Source organism: Gadus macrocephalus, chromosome 15 (assembly GCF_031168955.1).
Source record: "Gadus macrocephalus chromosome 15, ASM3116895v1".
Classification (NCBI taxonomy): domain Eukaryota; kingdom Metazoa; phylum Chordata; class Actinopteri; order Gadiformes; family Gadidae; genus Gadus; species Gadus macrocephalus.
The window spans coordinates 18,472,848-18,493,580 of record NC_082396.1 but is presented as its reverse complement, the minus strand read 5'-3'; the positions used below and the strand labels follow the sequence as shown (position 1 = coordinate 18,493,580).

General features: G+C 43.6%; 2 protein-coding genes across 2 annotated transcripts; one reads left to right on the top strand and one right to left on the bottom strand.

The window, feature by feature from the left end:
* Window positions 1-1,242: 1,242 nt before the first annotated feature.
* On the bottom strand, window positions 1,243-11,893 carry rbm45 (RNA binding motif protein 45). Its single transcript, XM_060072555.1, has 11 exons — window positions 11,560-11,893; window positions 11,158-11,280; window positions 10,910-11,036; window positions 10,502-10,654; window positions 9,859-10,032; window positions 9,453-9,582; window positions 9,229-9,325; window positions 6,621-6,778; window positions 2,610-2,685; window positions 2,186-2,333; window positions 1,243-1,759 (listed from the first exon to the last, which is right to left on the bottom strand). Exons 1-10 carry the CDS (start codon window positions 11,833-11,835, stop codon window positions 2,217-2,219), a joined length of 1,431 nt encoding a protein of 476 aa, XP_059928538.1. The 5' UTR covers window positions 11,836-11,893; the 3' UTR covers window positions 1,243-1,759; window positions 2,186-2,216.
* Window positions 11,894-17,562: 5,669 nt separating this feature from the next.
* On the top strand, window positions 17,563-20,358 carry LOC132473042 (cytochrome c). The gene is made up of 3 exons (XM_060072968.1): window positions 17,563-17,716; window positions 18,858-19,028; window positions 19,179-20,358. The coding sequence occupies exons 2-3, from the start codon at window positions 18,860-18,862 to the stop codon at window positions 19,322-19,324; spliced, it is 315 nt and encodes a 104-aa protein (XP_059928951.1). The 5' UTR covers window positions 17,563-17,716; window positions 18,858-18,859; the 3' UTR covers window positions 19,325-20,358.
* The last annotated feature ends 375 nt before the right edge of the window (window positions 20,359-20,733 follow it).

Genomic DNA, 20,733 nt, shown 5'->3' with positions numbered 1-20,733 from the left:
TCTCGGCCCTGTCTTTGTTTCCCAGCAGCTGGTCTCCTGACCCATGTCTCCCAAACCATTACACAACTTGGCTTTATTGCAAAAGTTGGACTGATTGGGGTGTACAAAGGCCAGCCAGCTTATCAAATAATCGCTCTTGACTGTAGCTTTTATTGATTTTAATTGGACAATTGAAGGTGACTTGAGTTATGTAGTGGATGTGCTTTGCTACTTGTTAACAAGCCACTCCCAGGATGTAATGAACACACTTGGTTTGAATTCTATTTTTGAAAATAGGAATAAAGCTTTAAAAATAATTGGAAATGTCAAACTGATTCTTGAAAATGTTTGCTATTTAATTTCTTTTCGAATCCTTGATTAATTGAAGTGCAGTTTTGGAAACTAAACGTTATTCATGGCATGTAGTGGAACAAATCACATGTCACTTTTGACCAGCCCAACATTGTAAATAAGCGTGCTCATGAATTACAAGCTAGAAAAAAAATAAAGATTGTACATTTAATGTGTGGGATTAATTTCAATTTTATTTTAAATTTTGGGCAAACCTTGTTTTCTTAATCAACGAGTTTAAGACTTTCAACACGATCAATCTTTGGCTCTGGCACAAGACTTTTCCCTACACAAATCAAATTCCCCATGTTTCTTATTTGGTATTTGACAAACTGTTTCAAGACTTTGCTTTACTCAAGCCAATCGCTACATATGTAGGATAGATGAGGTTTATTCAAAATGCAGCACATCACCTGAACACATCTACAGGGTTGAATATTTATATAGTACAAGATGATAAGGCTGTCAATTTTCAAACTTAAGGAAAAGTATTCTAACAGGAAATGTGCCTTAACTGCATTATTTGGCTCTACTTATGAAAGTCAGCCTTTTCCCACATGAAGATTAAGTGCAAATACCGTTCAACCATGACTCTCATTCGGGAATTGTGCTTGACTAGCTACCAGCATCTACTGTCCGGATATGCAACCCTGGCTCATTCCATTTAGTGCAACTCTGTACTGCATATCTAAAAAATAAATATTTTTTTTGCATTTTATTAAGGTAAGTATATCATCATTCATATCACTGTCATGTTCAGTAATGGGTCTTCACTGGAGAAAGCCACAGTAAATAAACAGCAGGGCTCTCAATATTTGATGTGGGTGGCTGTTTAATGAATACTGGAAGTCTGTGCATGGAATTGTTCGTTTTCAAGTATGTATAACAAAAAAATATGACCGGACAAGCAGGTAAGGGTTATCTGTTTATTTTGCAAGAACATACCTTCAAAACTAAACGAGAAGACTTGTAAAACATTCATCTGAACTAAAATTGAACACAACTCAAACTCCTAAAATGATGTAATTTAGTGTATATACACTACACCTTTACAAACAAAGTTTGTAAACTTAAAATCATTCTTTTGAAATACTTTATTTTACCAATAAAGATACGGCAATTTATGAGTAAGTAGTTCTGTGCACCGCTAACTTGATCTGAACATTTGTTATGGATTAATTACTCTGGTAGTGGGGTAAGTCGAGACCCTGTTCTCTTGTCTTCTAGTTCTAAAAACATGAGTCTTTGAGCACAACGTGTGAATCGTCTCACAAAAAAACGTTGGCTTTGGTCACAGATATGTCACAGCCTAGGTATGACATGACAGGTCACTGGAAATGGTCAGACAGAGGTCAAAGGTCGGGTCAGGAGAAGGTCCAGGTGTCGGTCTGTCAGGTCAGGTGTGTCACTGTGTCATGACAACAGTCTCCTAGGAAACAAGAAGCTACAGAGTTATCAACATATACAACTGGTCCGGAAAGAAATTCAACCAACTCAATAGTAGAAGACATACATGAACATAAGCCATACCAACTTTGGAAGGCAATAATAAAAAAGTAAAAGCCTTGTAGTTAGCTCCGTATAAAGGGCACTCAATATTAGATGATATTTGGCATTGATTATTTGTTGCATTTGATCAGGACCTCAAACTTCATTCAACTGCTTATGAATGAGTACACACATTTGGTCTGTATACTGGAGAATTTATTTACCCACATGGGCCGAAACAAAAGGAAGGGATTCACAATTACAGTTTCTGATTCACTGAAGGTTATTGCCAATCTTAATTACAAAGGCAAATTCGTAGTTATGTAGAGTGCAAGGAGGTGATGGCCGGAGTGTGTTGGATACTTACCTCAGGCTATGAGCTGGAGCAGGAGAGTGTCCTAGTAGGTGCGGGGCCGTTTGTGCGACTCCTCTCTGGGGGGGTCGGCCAGCATCACCTTCATCCTCACGCCGTTCACCATGTGGCCATGGAGCGCCGCCATGGCATCGTCCGCACACTGGGAACACAGTCAGGGTTCAGTCGTTTCCAGAACAATGCCCTCTAGCTGCAGCGACCAGCTGCTTTGATGAAGTGTTTTACTGTGTAGAACACCCAGTACATTATTAAAATGGTGTGCAACTGTCTCCCATCGAGACTGCATGGACATGATGCCGAAGGAATTGCCTCTGGTTATTGATTCTTTGGGCTTGTTACAAGCCAATAAAAGAGGGGCATTACATATTTCTTCAAGTCTACACAGTACCCCCCCTAAGCGGTTGTGTAAGGGCCTCACCTGTTTGTCAGCATACTTCATGTATCCAACCTTCCTCCCAGGGACCAGATGAACCTCGATTAGAGAGCCGTATCGACTAGAGAGGCAGAGAGGCATTTTAATTCAGAAATATTACCCAAATTACTTTTGCAAATAAAATTAAAGAAAGGATTCACATTCTGCGTGTTTTGCCTTCTAAGACCTTCACAAAATCAATATAGGCAATGAAAAAATAATGAGATAATCGTTGGATTCTTGGCTGCTCCCAGCACTTGTCAGGTGTACAGTTGGTCTGTAAATATGGATGGGGATTTTTAACAGAAACTTAACCGATGCTTTTGTAATCCAACTGCTTGATTCTTAATATAAAGAAATGCATGATTTATGCAAATATACATTTAACTCGATAGTCTTCCCTCTTGGCTAACCGATTGGTTGTTGGAAAGAAAACTCATGACTATTAGTGTGGTTAATTGAGGCATACCGGTTTCAGATTGCCAAATATCTTAACAGGCAATTAGCTTAATGAGTGCTTGCCTGTCATTCACTGTTTAGCCCAGAGGGAGAGTGATGATTTCATTCATGATGAGCTCAGGAAAACCCAAAATACAATGCTACTGGAGCACACTAGATACAGCTCCAAACATTATAGAAGGACACTATCCTGACCCGCATAATTTATCCTACATTTAAAAGCAATAGCCAATAGATCATAATATTTGTCTGTTAAGGATATGTCAAGCTAGAGGCTAAAATATTAATTTTCCATTTCATTTCATCTAGACAACTGAATGGAAGCCATGTTCCTCAATCAAAACAAATCGAAAAAGATGTGGATACTAGAGCAGGGGTCGGCAACTGGCGGACCATAACTGGCCCGCCAGACATAATATCTGGCCCGCCAGATTATTCTGAAGTTATATATATATATATATTTTTTAGAATATCTCTATCTGTCAGCTTAAATCAAAAGGGCCGGATACAGTGAACTTTTTTTTCTTTCACAACCGTTTTTGAATTTTATTGTATCAAATCCTGCTACTACTCCCGGAAGGTTAGAGACACACTCGTCACGGTTACGCGTAAGCAGTGAGGGGCTGAGCGGGAGTTATTGGAAACCATGCAATATTAAATGAAACGGAACTCCCCTATATTAGGCCTAAATGCAACAACTATGGTGACCCAACATTACGTATTTGTAGGGGTGTAACGATTCATGCGATGCATCGATGAATCGATTGTCAGTCCTACCGATTCAACTAAATCGATCTGCTAAAATAAATAAATAGAATGAATCGCTTTGGCTTCACCAATAATCGATATAAATGCTTTAAATCGTATGAATCGATTATGATTAATGTTTTAAGACTTAGTTTACACGTTTATTTTGTGAAGTGCAGCTCGGTAATCCGTAACTCTGTCATCAGCTAGTCAGCTTGCAAGGAAGTCCCACGAGAGAGTTTTTTCTCCCTCACCCTCTACTGGTGCATTTCAAACATGGCAGAGAGCGGCCGCGAGATTGTTAATGCACCAGCAAACTTGAAATCCAAAGTCTGGAAGCATTTTGGCTTCGCAAAGAATAATGGTAAAATTGACATGGGGTGTCACATTATTGCATGTTTATTTCACGGATATAGAATTTTGGTTCAAAGTTACTGAATCAAATCGTGGTTTACAGAATCGAATCGTTCCAAAAAAAGAAAAATTGTCCTTGAATCGAATCGCAAACTACTGAATCGTTAATCGAATCGTCTGAAGCCAAAGATTCACACCCCTATGCATTTGTGTGTGATACTGCACGTAGAGAATGGCAGGAGCTGTTGACAAAAGTCCACAAAAGATTTAAGACGCCAAGCTCTGAGACTTTGCTGTTAAACGCAAGTAGACTCTCTGATGAGGCTACTTCACCGACAGTTCTGCTCACGGTGAGTAGGCTAGGAACGGAGGTTTGTGTGTGCGCAGTCAGTCAGCACCCGCCATGGGGGGGGGGGTGTGTGTGTGTGTGTGTGTGTGTGTGTGTGTGTGTGTGTGTGTGTGTGTGTGTGTCTGCTTTTTTTAGGTGCGCACTACTGCCCTCTCCCCAGCATAAGGCCTTTCTACACTGCCAAGCCGGTTCGGTCGAGGCTTGGCACGCCCAGCGATTTCACAGCCTTATCTCAAGTTTTCTGTGTAAAACCTAGGGGGTAAAATCCCCCGTTCGTCACGGCGCGGGCTTTCTCGGTTCACTGGAGAAGGCGGGGCTGCGCACGGATTCTAGACCTCTTTAGAATCATTTGCATATTCCCGAATGTTTTTATTTTTTATGAATGAAGACACCCGCATGCAAGAATGAGTGTAGGCTACAAACGGGATTAACTATTTACAAGTGCAAAAACGCCAACATATTCTTTATTTTGCTGACCACTTTTGGGTTGGGGACGGGTTAGGGTTTTTTTCCCCGACAAAAAGCCTCGTAAGGACAGTTCCTCTGCGTCTCTCTCGTAGATCACACAATTTTTCAATGTCTTTGTTTAATACGACTGCATCACCTTTCACTTTCTCTCCAGTTACAACTGCTCATGATGATATCGCTGCAGTGTCTCTACCTAATGAGATCAGGCATGACATTTACGTGATTAGGGCATACACTTGTTTATATGTACGTCTTTTAAGAGTCATCTCGTGCTTGGTAGGCATACGAATAAGTAGGGCTGGGCGATATGGGCCAAAATGAATATCTCAATATTTTTTTACTATATCTCGATACACGATATATATCTCAATATATTTTGAATCTCCTCTAGAGCACATCATAAATGCTCGATTCAACCATGTCTGGCATAATGTTACGTCAGTAATAATTCTAGTATTACTGAAACATAAGTCTGCATGTAGATTACATGAAACAACATATTGTTTAAACTCAGTGCTTTCTATTGGAACAATTTAGAACTTGCACATAAGAAAAGGAAAATCACAGCAAGTTAGATTTACCAACACAGCATTTATTCAAACCGTTAATTATTTATTAACAGTTTGAATAATAATTATTATATATACACTGCCAGACGAAGGATCCAGTGCTATTCTTTTTCGAAACCAAATCCTCAGTTTCCATCCTTTTCTCTCTCTGGCTGTTCTCACTCACCGGTCGGAGGTACACACACACACCTACAGCAGCGCGCCTTCCAGACTACGTCACACACGCGCGTCCATGAGAATCTCGTGGACTCGCAATGGGCGGGGGGAGTGAGTGTGTTTAGAGAGCCACCGGAAATAGCGAGAGAAGGGAACGCTGTGCGTTAAACAAACCCCGAGAAGCCCAATCCCTATGAGAGCTCCCCCTACGGCCATCAGGAGGCGCACAGAGCTTTTGGCCGTGATATTATATAAACAATTATATTATATATTATTATATATAATTATATATAGAGCTCCGGGAGTCGCAAACGGCAACAATCACTTTCTCCTCCGTGCTGCAGTTCACCCCGGACTGCACTGCACCGAGTTTGACGGTTGAACGCTGGTTGGCTGTTACGTTACACATGTCACTCAGTGGCCACGCTGTTGAACGCTGATTGGCAGATACGCGTCTCTACATTCACTTTGTATGAGATCTTGTCGCCCCGTCGCGTGAAAGCACAACGAGTATGCCGGCGGCGGCAAAAAGAAACATTGCGTGCCAATTTATATTCGATGTTCGCGATAGGGGCATTTTATACATCCCCTGGAGAACATCTCGCGATACATCGCATATATTCGATATATCGCCCAGCCCTACGAATAAGCCAGCCGACGGGCTTGGTCGCAGTTCCAGATACACTTTCATTAATCAATTCCTTGAACAAGCCTTTGATAATGTTCTGGCCCGCCACCAACTGGCTGGAAAAAAAATTGGCCCGATGCCAAACTTAGTTGCCGACCCCTGTACTAGAGCATTAAATATAATAAACAAGTCCTATGAGGGAGGTCAGACCACAGCTCAACTGCACAATCTTTACTTTGTTAATCTGTTACATTAAAAAAGGCCAAAAGAATCAAAGGAATATTTACCAAAAGACATCTTCGAGGACGTCCATGGACAGAGGGGAGGGGCTGAACACCACGAACAAGCGCTCCTTCACCTTGCTGTCCTGGGGCGCCAGTTTCTTTATGGCGGGCAAAGAGAGGTCCGCCTGGATGCGTGGCGCTGCAGGGGCTCCAGGGAAGCTCTGGAGAGAACACAAAAGACATCAAAATATGTCCACATCCATAAAGCAAAAGGTGGAAAGGAACCACACACACACTGTCCAACTATTAGTGTAGGTTTTGCATTGAAGGACAATTAAGGGGTTACCTATCCCGGGTTTGAGATGGCAGGACTGGAGGGGTGGGGTGGTTTAACAAGGACTTTACAGAACTGAGTGTGAAAAGTGCCGATTTTCAACCATCAGCATTATAGCCACTGAACCATGAATCAAATAACTGTATTTTGACTGAATTTGTGTTGTGGAAAAATGTATTCTTACAATATATACATCAATTAATAATAATCAAATTATATACAAATGTTGTGACCGTTCCAATTGTTGGTAGTCAATTTAAAACGGCATATGTATACATTTTCCTTTCACCTAAAGATAGATAAAAGGGGTTAAGTTAGTTAGCATTCACATTGCTTTTGTAACCACTGAGTCTGATACTGAGGCAATGCCAATCTCCTGATTTCTTTATTGTGTCAATACCTTTCGATGTCTTGCATACATATCCACTAACCCCTCGGTTCTCAAAGTGGGGTCCCCGGACCCCCGGGAGTCCGCGGCGCGTTGCCAGGGGGTCCGTGAAGAGCTTGTTGTTACAACATAAACATACCGGTATTTATGGAAAAAATTTACTCCCGTCGGCGTAACATTAAACCAATGAACACTCGGCTTTTACATTTCGTCAAACTCCCTCAGGCTTTACCTTCACATCTCGCACCTAAATAACTAAATAAAAGCCAATTAAACAGGCGCATTGTGTTCAGCCCTCCCCCTGCTTTCATTTTCGGCCAATCGTAACTCTGTTAACATTGCGTCAACCTGTCAACGCATCCTCGAGTCTGCCCTGCGTTCACACCAAAAGATGCCGCGCAGCACGATCCCATTCAAAGTGAATGTAGAGACGCGTTGCGGGTTTGCTGCCGGACCACTTGCTGCCGAGAAAACCGGCAGCAAAATTTGATTTGCGGCCCGGCAAGATTTGATTTGCAGCGCAGCACGCCCGTGTCCGCGCTGCAGGCGCGTTCACGTATTTTGCGGCGCGTCAAATGCTGCTCGAGTTGAAATATTTCATCTTTTCAGCAGCAAACGCGTGATGACAGCCAATCAGCGTTCAATAGCGTTGCCAAAGCTGTGTTTTGCGTCCCCTTCAAAGCTTCATCCACATATGCATGGCATGCCGAGCAGGCGATTTGTTACGATGGACCATTGGTAACAGTAGGTAACGTGTTTACGTGGGTGAATAATTTAACTGTTTTGCACCACTTTACTATCTCTCTTGTAAACCAATCCTTGCTGACATTTGGAAATAAACATGTCCTCTGCCGTTGTCCCATGTCCATTGTGACAACATTGGGCAATGTTGCCGTGTCATGTTTTTGCTGGTTTTGTTTGGGGGGGGGGGGGGGGGTGTGTGTGTGTGTGTGTGTGTGTGTGTGTGTGTGTGTGTGTGTGTGTGTGTGTGTGTGTGTGTGTGTGTGTGTGTGTGTGTGTAATTTTTATACACACATTTATAAAAAAGTAAAATCTATTTACATATTGTAAAGTTATGCCAAAATACAATAAAATGCTTATTTAACACTATTGTGGTATTAGCACTGAATGATTGAAGCATAAAAGAGTTCAAAAGCATCTAACAGAAAAATTAGACATGAGCCTATATGATTACATTTGTGTTGCGGTTATGAGGGGGTCCTTGAAATAATTTCTGCCCTATGGGGGGGTCCCCGGCCCCATATAGTTTGAGAACCCCTGCACTAACCCCATACTGTTTAGCAAATTAGCTTGGCCTTTCCCGCCATGGCTGCCTTCTACCCTGGCTATCTATCACTCTTCAGGATGGTCACTTCCCACCCATTTGTTGTTGCTGCCCACGATGGGAACTTTTCCCACAATAATCACACACACCAATTGTCTCTTTGAAACTTCTTCAAATACTTTGTGGTCAATAATACCTAAAATGTTTTCATTGTTATCGATCTTATAAGATCTGCTGTATCAGAACCCCGTAACAACATAAGCCGCGTTTCCACCAAATTTACCAGGAACATTTAGTCCCATGAACTACAATGCAAGGGACTTAAAGGTTCCTTCAGCCCCTTGTTGTCCGAGTTCCCACCACAGCAGACCATATTCACATATGAAGATCATATTCTTCGACCAATCAATAGTTCAGTGCTGCCAGCCCCACTCCCAAGGCTGAACCTTTTGAAAGTCCTACTCCACAAGCAGGGAGGTTTTTTAGGGTAAAATAATGTCCCTGGAACTTAATTTAGACCCTGGTTCCTGCGATAGGAATGCACTTAGTTCCGGCCAAAATGTCTTGTTACAGGGGGAAGTTCCTGCGCTGGAACCGCGGCTTTGGTTTACTTGCAGCTCCATTCCTTGAACCTATAGTGAATAACAGTGGGACCGTTACTTACCGTGGCGGTTTTCAGTAACTGGTTGCCAGAGGGACCGTTCCAGAGCGTGGACATCATCTGAGCAGCCACAAACTGCATGGCCATTCTGCCTACAGGGCTTCACATAGAAGAGACACACACAGACATGAATGGCTACAGATAATAAACATGACAGATCTAAAAAGGGTGTGAGAAAAGTTGTGTGGTACAATCAATTTGTTTGCAAAGCACACATCCATGCATACCTGTTACGATCGTCTCCATCATCGATGAAGGACAACGCCAGCCGGTTGCCGGGGGGATACTCAAATCCACTGAGTTTCTCTTTGGCATAGACCGCCGAGCCAAGATTATTGTAGCGAATAACAGCGTGACCTATGAGCATAGAGAAAAAAAAAAGCTACATTGGGATTATTGCTATCAAACATTCTGCATGCAGATGAATCAATCCATGTGCTTCCCGTCCATTAGGCTGTCACACATAATATCGTTGAGGTCATACGATGACAAGAGAACACAGCACTGCACTTTGGCTTGTCAGGCTAATAACTCCATAATGACTTTCCCATCCAATACTTTGCTACTGGATGAGCTTTTCCCCACTTCCAAAGGGGGGGTTGGAGAGTCAGGTCAAGCATTCTGAGGACCGACCTTTGCTGAGGCCGTAGGCGTCTCTCTGCAGCTCGCAGTAGTCCATGCCGGGGATGATGTCGAACAGAGCGTACACCTGCTCCTGGGTGACTGCCGCCCGCGACGACAGCATCAGGCAGCGGGTCATGACATCACTGGAGCGGTAGTCTGCCATTTGGTAGTTGCCGGGGTCAGCTATAACATGGGCAATTGTTTAAATACATTTTAAAATCAGATTTTTTTTTTTTTTCAGATTTTTTTTACCCTATCAAAAGGACACACACACACTATTGCAATTGGTTGATCATTCTTAAAACACAAAAGCTACATAAATGTGTACACATTTGAATCTACATGCCATAATTGGCTGCACCACCTTTCTATGTGCACAGCAGACTGGAGTAGATCTTTAAATTGGCACCCCCTATATACTGAATCAAGAATCGATTTTGAATAGGGTACGATTTTTGTTTAATCTAATCGTGACCCCCATAATTCAAATAGAATCATGACCCCAAGAATCAAAAATTAAAAGTAAGTTACTGAAATATTATCACCCCTTATACTGTATGTAGTGTACTTCCCAACATATCAGATACCTTGAGATTTTATGTAGTTTGTTTGTAGAACACAAACAAACGAGAAGGAACCCGCTGATGCTTACCTCCCATGGGGGCGAATGGGTAGGGGTTCATGTTGTCGCCCCCGTGTTGGTCAAACCTGGCGCCGGCGCCTCCTCCTCCTCCTCCTCCTCCAGCGTACTCTCCTTCGGCAGAGTTTGTTTTGCTGCGGGGTTCAGCCAGGATGGCCCTGTAACCTGCAAACATGAACACAGCCAACGTTGACCATAATTTATCTCTGAATCGGGCCGTCTAAACAGTGAATGGCTGTTTATTAAAGGTTGTTAGAAAAACATTGAAGTAAGGCCTAATCCAATAAAAGCTAAATAAAAGCTTTCCATTAGGAATAAAGACACCTTAATGTTCATCACTATCCACATTTGAATAGCTTTACTACAATAGTTAAGAATAAACATGGTGAAACATATAGTGCTTCTTTCAAACCCTCTTACCTCGGTCACAATTTTCTATGGCCATGGCCGCCTGGGATGGCTTGTAGTATCTGACATAGCCCAGACCTTTACTTTCTCCAGTGAACTTATTCTTTATGATGACACAATACTCAATATCGCCGTACTCCTAATAGGAGACAGAGAGGCAGGGAGATATGATTATAATCATGTGTAACTCTAACCATGGGAAACTCGTCTCTGTGTTGACGGTATAGAGAAAAACATGATTCAGGCTGAGGTGTAGTTACTTTAAACGTTTCCTTCAGGTCATCTTCCGTGAAGGTTTTAGGGATCATGACGAAGATCCTGGTCAGCTCCTCATCCTCAACGTCCCGGTGTCTTCCAGATGACCTGGACTGGGCAATAAACACCTGAAACACAAAACGTACAACAATAAGTCAAGATGACTGCAGGTCGTTTTCCCAGGGAAAACAAGTAGATTGTAGAGAATGCAGTCTGGGTTACACGGGTACAGAGCCTGTCTGCACACTGCAGTCTGGTTACACGGGTACACGTTAACGCGGGCTCGGCCTGTCTGCATACTGCAGTCTGGGTACACGTTAACCCGGCACACTGCAGTCTGGGTATACGGTCCCAATGTGCACCTTTCTGCCCAGTATCCTTACGCAATCATGAATCCCGATAATTACCTTTATGGGTTTAGTTCCCTCGATCACGACTTTTCCGTGCATTTCCTCCATGGCCAGGCAGGCCTGGGAGGACTTGGCGAACTTCACATAGGAGACGCCTTTCGACTCCTTGGTCTGCTTGTCCTTCACCACCCAAACCGCCTGGATGTCCCCGAACACGGCGAATGTGTCCTTTATCACATCCTCTGACATGGACCGACATGTGACGATGAACAGTCGGCTGTTGGGCGGTTCATCGAGGTTTTCAGTCACCTGCTTTGAAGCGAAGTCCTCCATTTCTGCGGCCTGTTTCTCTTCTTGTCCTTCTTCTTCTTCTTCTTCTATTTGGTTTTATTGGCGGTTGGCCAACAAACATGTGCATTACCGCCACCTACTGGTTTCTTTATGCATCTTTATTTACTATTGTAACCCTGAGTTACCCGGATTTCATATTTTCTTTATCAAATTTGTTTCTTTTAAATATCCAAATACGTGCCTATAGCATCTATCTCCTGACATTTTCCTTAATATATTCTCTAACTCAAATCTTTCTTTAATTCCTGCCAAATTATCCTGCATTTGTCGTCTCTCTACTTCATACTTTCTACAAATGTTCATTACATGGTCTACAGTTTCCTGCTCCTCACAATGATCACACCTCCCTGTGTCATGTTTTCCAACCATAAACAACGATGCATTTAGCCCTGTATGTCCAAATCTTAACCGTGATATAGAGTGGCGAAGTCACGCCTCTTCCGGTAGGGCTCATGGGACCTATGAGATCGAAAAATATGAATGGGTGTCAATGGAGAGAAAATAATTATTTTCTGGCGTGGAGGACTGGCGTGGAGAAGACCGACAATCTTCCCATCGGTATAACTGAAACTCTGCACGTTTCCCGACGGTTTTCACCTCTTTCGATGCTTTTATCCTCCCCTTGGAAAAAGCGGTGAAGTGGGGCAGTATGGCGACACATTAGTGCCATAATTCACTAATGTGATAAAAGATGCATTCGGGCGTATTATATTATTCCACACGCGTAGATATTAACTGCGAGCGCGCAAATGATCTCTGCGCGCGCGCAAATTACCTCTGCGCGCGCAAAACAGCCTCTCGCGCGCGCAAATTACCTCAGCGTGCGCAAAACTATGGCAAGCCGAGTGTGCCACAATTCGACTTCAATTAAACGCGTTCTGAAACGCCAGCACGCGTGCCCAGAACGCGTTTTGGTTTTTCAGAACGCGTTCCGGCGTTTCAGCGCGCGCGCCCAGAACGCGTTCTGGCATTTCAGCGCGCGCGCCAAGAACGCGTTCCGGCATTTCTGCGCGCGCGCTCAGAACGCATATTAACAGCACGCGTGCTGTTAATATGCTAATGCGCTCCTCCCCTCAATTTTCTCAGCCAATAGATTTGAGCCGTTTTCACCTGATCATATGCTAGGGCAAACACACAGACAACATCAGTCGAGACCAGAGCTCTTCTTTCGCGAATCTTTTCTGTTGTGTCGTTCTTAAAGTCGAAAGATGTTAAGATGTTTCAAATTAGGTGGTTAATGTGGAGGTGGTGAACACTACAAGTACATACACTTTGACTATACACTATCTAAGCTACTTGACCGAACATTGTGTATGGTAAGTGCCGTGGCAACTATGATAACATAATTAAAAAACAGCACGCGTGCTGTTAATATGCTAACATGCGTTCTGAGCGCGCGCGCAGAAATGCCGGAACGCGTTCTTGGCGCGCGCGCTGAAATGCCAGAACGCGTTCTGGGCGCGCGCGCTGAAACGCCGGAACGCGTTCTGGGCGCGCGCGCTGAAACGCCGGAACGCGTTCTGGGCGCGCGCGCTGAAACGCCGGAACGCGTTCTGGAAAACCAAAACGCGTTCTGGGCACGCGTGCTGGCGTTTCAGAACGCGTTTAATTGAAGTCGAATTGTGGCACACTCGGCTTGCCATACAAAACAGCCTCTCGCGCGTAACAGCCTCTCGCGAAAGATGTTTTTACGCTCGCTCGAATTTAATTTTGGCACTATGGGGGAGGGAACCAAGGCAGGGCGGGCTTTCCTATGAATGGCCGTTTCTGAAGCGCGATATTTGATTGACAGCCCTCCTCAGCCCTCCTCTCATTCAATTCTGAATTGTTCAGTAAATGGCTGAAACGAGTTACGTATTGTAACTCCAGATTCTATGAGTATAGGCGCAGCCTTTTAAGTGTCGGCCTCATTGTCCTTTAAATAGCTGAAGAAAAGCTGTTTATTGGGAGCAGAACGTCCGCCGGCGCCCGACTATATCTGCGAAATGCGGACGTCGTTGAGGCACGCCGCACGCGGACGTAATTGAGGCCCACGCTGTTGGTGGTCGGGGATTACACATTTTTCAGTGCTACGGCTCACGCCTAGGGATAACCCAATAGCAATAGCCTTAAAAGGCTGTGCCTATACTCATAGAATCTAAAGTTACAATACGTAACTATCGTTTCAGCCATTTACTGTACAATTCAGATTGGAATTGAATGAGAGGAAGGCTGAGGAGGGCTGTCAATGAAATATCGCGCTTCAGAAACGGCCAATCATAGGAAAGCCCGCCCTGCCTTGGTTCCCTCCCCCATAGTGCCAAAATTAAATTCGAGCGAGCGTAAAAAGATCTTTCGCGAGAGGCTGTTACGCGCGAGAGGCTGTTTTGCGCGCGCTGAGGTAATTTGCGCGCGCGAGAGGCTGTTTTGCGCGCGCAGAGGTAATTTGCGCGCGCGCAGAGATCATTTGCGCGCTCGCAGTTAATATCTACGCGTGTGGAATAATATAATACGCCCGAATGCATCTTTTATCACATCAGTGAATTATGGCACTAATGTGTCGCCATAGGGTAGAGAGATCGCCATCTCTGTGCCGAGTTCCAAGGGCGGGTGTGGGGACGTATATCATATGCGTCGAGAGCAGCGAAGAGCTGTAGTTCACAAAGCGGCCTCACATAAAACCTAAAATTATCAAACTTCTTCACGAACATTTTTAGTTTTCTTTGCATGAAAAATTATCCTTTAAATCCACAAACAACATATGTGTAATCCAGGGCATATAAAGACCGGGACCAGAAAATAATTATTTTCTCTCCTATAGAGTGGCGAAGTCACGCCCCATGATGGGTATAACAGTGGTGTTTGTGTGGGTACCGGCACATATTGGAGTGAGAGGGAATGAGGTGGTAGATAAGGTTTCAAAAGAGGCAATAAAATGTGAAGAAATTGAATTGCGCATAAATATCAGCAAGATGGAGGGTAAAAACATAATTAAAAGGAAAATGAAGGAGAAATGGCAGAAGAGGTGGGAGGAGGAGAGGAAGGGAAGGTGGTTTTATAAAATTCAGAGGAAAGTAGGAGAGGCCAGGGGAACAGGAAGGAGCAGAAGGGAAGAAACCGTAATAGAGTGGCGAAGTCACGCCCCTTCCGGTAGGGCTCATGGGACCTATGAGATCGAAAAATATGAATGGGTGTCAATGGAGAGAAAATAATTATTTTCTGGTCCCAGTCTTTATATGCCCTGGATTACACATATGTTGTTTGTGGATTTAAATGATAATTTTTCATGCAAAGAAAACTAAAAATGTTCGTGAAGAAGTTTGATAATTTTAGGTTTTATGTGAGGCCGCTTTGTGAACTACAGCTCTTCGCTGCTCTCGACGCATATGATATACGTCACCACACCCACCCTTGGAACTCGGCACAGAGATGGCGATCTCTCTGCCCCACTTCACCGCTTTTTCCAAGGGGAGGATAAAAGCATCGAAAGAGGTGAAAACCATTATAAGTCGGGGCACGTGCAGAGTTTCAGTTATGCCGATGGGAAGATTGTCGGTCTTCTCCACGCCAGTCGCAGGGAGCGTGACGTCACATACGAGCCGTGTAGTCTTTCTCGTTGTGTTTTCTCTACAGCCTTTATCTGAACAATTGCACAATAAACGGTCGAACTCTTTGCATGAAAAATTATCCTTTAAATCCACAAACAACATATGTGTAATCCAGGGCATATAAAGACCGGGACCAGAAAATAATTATTTTCTCTCCATTGACACCCATTCATATTTTTCGATCTCATAGGTCCCATGAGCCCTACCGGAAGGGGCGTGACTTCGCCACTCTATTACGGTTTCTTCCCTTCTGCTCCTTCCTGTTCCCCTGGCCTCTCCTACTTTCCTCTGAATTTTATAAAACCACCTTCCCTTCCTCTCCTCCTTCCACCTCTTCTGCCATTTCTCCTTCATTTTCCTTTTAATTATGTTTTTACCCTCCATCTTGCTGATATTTATGCGTAATTCAATTTCTTCACATTTTATTGCCTCTTTTGAAACCTTATCTACCACCTCATTCCCTCTCACTCCAATATGTGCCGGTACCCACACAAACACCACTGTTAGACCCATCATCTCTATTCTATACAAAATCTGTTTTATCTCTATTAGAATGTCCGGCCTGCTATCTGACTTACTGCTCTGTAGACTGGTTAGAACTGAACTTGAGTCCGAACATATTGTTACTCTTACTGGTCTAGTTTCCTCTACCCAATCGTGTTGCCAATAATATTGCAATCATTTCTGCTGTATACACCGATACTTCATCATTGACCCTTTTACCCACCCGCACCTGAAATTCTGGGACCCAAAATGCTACTCCTACTTTACTTTCTGCACTCTTTGATCCATCTGTATATATCTTTACATAACCATAGAATTTATCAATATACTCTTGCACACTTATGGCATTACAAACAAACTCTCTATCTTTATTTTTCCTTTCTAGAATTGTCAGATCTACTGTAGCATCTGGAAGAATCCAGGGTGGGAGTGCTGATATTGGTACTGTTGGACTAAACTGTATCTTTTCAATTCCAATTTCTTTTGCCCTCTGCCCTGCTGTCCAACCAAAATTCCTAACTTCCTTTTTCTCTTTTTCCCAACTAGGTTTCAACGTGTCTTGCGCTGGATGGTCCTTGCTATGTCCTTGTAAATGCACCCAGTATGTCAGTGACAATTGCAGCCTTCTCAAATCAATAGGCATGACCCCCATTTCTACCTGCAGCGCAGCTATAGGTGTTGTTTTAAAACCGCCTGTACATAAACGCAATGCCTGATTCTGTATACCTTCCAGTTTCTTCATATGTGTCTCTGCTGCTGCCCCATATACCACACTCCCATAATCTATAAATGCTTCTTCTTGTCCTTCTTCTTCTGCTTCTTCTTCTACTTTTTTTTAGGGATTATTGGCGGTTGACAAAACCAACTTGTAGGTGCATTACTGCCACCGACTGGACTGGAGTGTGAACGAGAGATATTGCAGGAAAAATAAAATAATAAAATAAATAATGAAATAAAACAAAACAAACAAAAACTAGATTCTTTGTGCTACATCTATTTCCCTTGGGAACTTAATAATGCTGTGATAGTGGCCTGTTTCACTCTTCCTCGAGCGCTAATTTACAGGGAGGCATTATACCTCACAGTGCCCCCTAGTGGACACACCGGGTATTGGTATCAGATAACTTTTCACACTACATAATACTGTAATGCTATGCATTTCCCTACAGATAATTCCTTAAGTAAATATTCTACTTTTTAAAATAAGCAAATATTCTATAACGTCCAGTGTTACATATGTGTTGTATGACTAGCCAGCCTAAACGTTTGCATAGCAACACCAGAGAGTAGGCTCAGGGAGGAACGACAATGGATGATATTATTATATAAAGGTTAATCAGGTGAAGGTAAACGCAATGAAATTGACATTATCATTTTTTACTATGACGGGAGGAATGTCTCCTTTTAAGGCGTTTATTTGTCTGGTGTCTGGCAGCAGGTGCCTTGCTGAAACCAAGGACTGAACTCTCTACCCGAAACCATCCTCAAATATAACATGTTTAAAGTAAACTATAAAACGGGTTTAATTCTGTAACGACGACAGGTAAAGGGCGAGTTGAACTTGTCACGAGATGTTGCCCGTTTGTGTAACGGATGACGCCAGAGAAGGAAACGACGTCGACAGCAGTGACACGTGACCCAGTGACGCACCACGCGCCTCCATAGTAAAGTGACCTCAGCGAAGTCCGCTATAACAGAACCGCCGCCGCACCTACAGCAGATTACAGCCGCCTGGGCACAGCGACCACAAGAACCAACTCGATCAAAGGTGCGTTTGCTGTGTTACCATTACCAATCTAAACGATAGTATAGTCACATACATTTTCCGTTACAATTAGAAGAAGTAGAAGAACGCCCGCCGGGCTCGCCGGGCTCGCCGGTTACGTGTCTGTCGGTTACGTAGCCCTCTTGGAGAATAGCTAGGATGCGGCTTCTACGTAACGTAGCGGCCAGTTCAACCTCTTAGGGGTTTATTCAAGGGCGATAGTGTATGCGGTAATATCGAAACGTAGCAGATGTTGGGGCGCCCACCAGACGTACGAGGAGCGTTCATTTTCATAGACTGCTCATATGTTAATAAATCAACGTTCATGCTCCATCAAAGCCAACGTAATCCTTGTGGGGAGCCTGTCCCGTTAGCAGAGCAGCTAGGCCACGATAACCGCGGAGCTACACGGCCACCGTAGCCGCTACTAGTGGAAAAGCCGTATTCTCTCCCTCGGTGTTAGATTAGGCTTTGACTTGGGAGCCGTGGAATCATATATCGGTTCGCCAACATCTATTAGCGAATCATTCAAGGCAGCCGCACTGTGTGGTCCGTGCCCTTGGTGATGAGGTCTGGGGCGATGGTCGGCCTCACAAATCCCGCCACGTTTTGGGCTGTCTTGGAGGTCGGGGGGTTCAGCCTGAGCGGGACCCCTCAATGGATTCTCTGCACATTAGAGCCAGCACCATCATAATGTGGGGTCATGGCAAGCGGCCGGCATGGCTCTAGGTCAAATCAAGAGCCTAGTTCGTCCTTGAGTGCAGTTCCCCGACAGACCCACAGGGTCAGTTATTTAACCCAGGTAGACTTTCCCATCTAGAGTAAGGACTTTCTTCTTTTGGCGACACACTTAAACCGGGGGGTGGGGGGGGGCTGATCACAACTGTCAATTATAGTGACGTAAGACACGTAGATGTACCAATAAGTCTGGGGAGTTTTCTGTTCATCTTATCCATCAATGATATAATATACTTCCGATTATGCGCTGATGATGCTTATCTGTTACCTCAAACGACCTTCACCGGCCGGCAGTTATATAGATATGGAGATAAGAGCGAATGCATTTCCTTTGCTGCAGTACATTTAAAAAGCAGGTCTACTCATAAAGCAATCCTGATCTTTCTTTTTGTTTTCATTATTTCCTCTAGCTATGGGAGACATTGCAAAGGGAAAGAAGGCCTTCGTCCAGAAGTGTGCCCAGTGCCACACTGTTGAGGAGGGGGGCAAGCACAAAGTGGGCCCCAACCTCTGGGGTCTGTTCGGGCGGAAGACAGGCCAGGGAGAGGGCTACTCGTACACGGATGCCAACAAGAGCAAAGGTCAGTCGCAGAGGTTTTATTGGTGCTCATGTAGACATAGAATCCACGCCAATGTTTATCAGACTCTTTGTCGTTGTCTTAAGACCTTCTTTGGATGTAAATGACTGGTATACGATGCGTTTTGAATCAAACTGTGCTCACCGTCTTCAGGTATTACATGGGGGGATGACACTCTGATGGAGTACTTGGAAAACCCCAAGAAGTACATTCCCGGAACCAAGATGATCTTCGCTGGCATCAAGAAGAAGGGAGAACGCACAGACCTCATCGCATACCTGAAGTCGGCCACGTCATAAGAGGCTCAGAAGAAAAAACGATTTCATATCGCTGTGGTTTTTAGTCTTTCATTTGCTAAAAAAACAAATGGTTAGCTAGGTTGATTTTGAGTAATGGGTCACTTTTTTGACATAACCTAACTTAATTTGTAAAGCTTAAAAGTGATTTATTGTCAAAATGACCTAACACAAACCAAACTGTATATTTTGTGTGTGTGTGTGTGTGCGAGCATCTGTACCTTAACAATGGCTAACCTTAATCACATTAGAGAAGGGAGAGAGAGTTAACTATCATGTTTTGGACCTTTCAGATGGTCTGCATCCATACGTCCAGTAGCTTGGGCTTCTAGAGCCATCAGCCTTTTCACGAAAACATAATACTCACCAAGTCCTCTAATAGGAAGAAATATGATTTTTTAGTGTTGGAGAAATGAAGGATGTGGGAATGTAGAATTATTTCGGCAGCTAACAGGTTTTTAACAACACCAGAACTCAGATATTAAAATTGGAGGGGGGGGGGGGGGGGGCAAATCCGGGCTCCCGGTTACATCTGTGGAGTTGTATCTTTAGAGATCGGTGGCGTGTCATGAATGCAGATTATATTCACCGATAACGGGTTGAATGTCGTCTTTTTCAATGTGGCCTGTTTCATGCTTATGGCTTTTTTCAATGACCCCCTCTACAACTTGCTCTAATTAGGTGCTGGATTTAACCCCCATACTCACTCTACCCCTCCTCTCCCAAAGCCATTGATGTTCGGTCAGAACAGGCAACACTGCTCTTCCACCTGATACTATCTCCTGTAATGCCTGGCCAAGTTAATGGCCAGGAACTGGTTGCCAATGGACATAACAAACGATATCAATGGTACTGATGAAAGACCAATGTTATAAATATTTACCTGGTTTCACAGGTCTGAAAGTGGACCGTTTTAACTTATTTTACTGTACTCTGGCTGTCTGAAGTATATTTTAATGGGAATGCACATGTGAAATAGTCAAATGTGAAATCGATGGTTACAAAACAAAAGATTGAATAAAAATGCTGGCTACCATGATCTAGGCTATTCTGTATTTTATTTTTCCTAAATGTTAAATTTTTTCTCTATCTCATAAGGTAAACATTTAACTCCCTAATTAGAGTCTAATTCATTTTGATCAACCTGCAGATGCCTAAAACCACCTGGTTCTGGAAATTCAACACCGAGGGACATTGGAATGGTTCTACTTGCTCTTGTGTGGTGTAACAGTGTGACATAGGTCTGCTCTGCCTAGAATACACCGTCCTGATACATAGCGTCATGATAGAATGTTCTATGACGTCTCGGCGGCTGGTTATGTATTTTACCACGTGTATCTCACTCTGACCAAAGTCCACTTGATAGCATAAGTGCAGGCTTATCAAATAATCGTCAGCAGCGCATCAGCTGA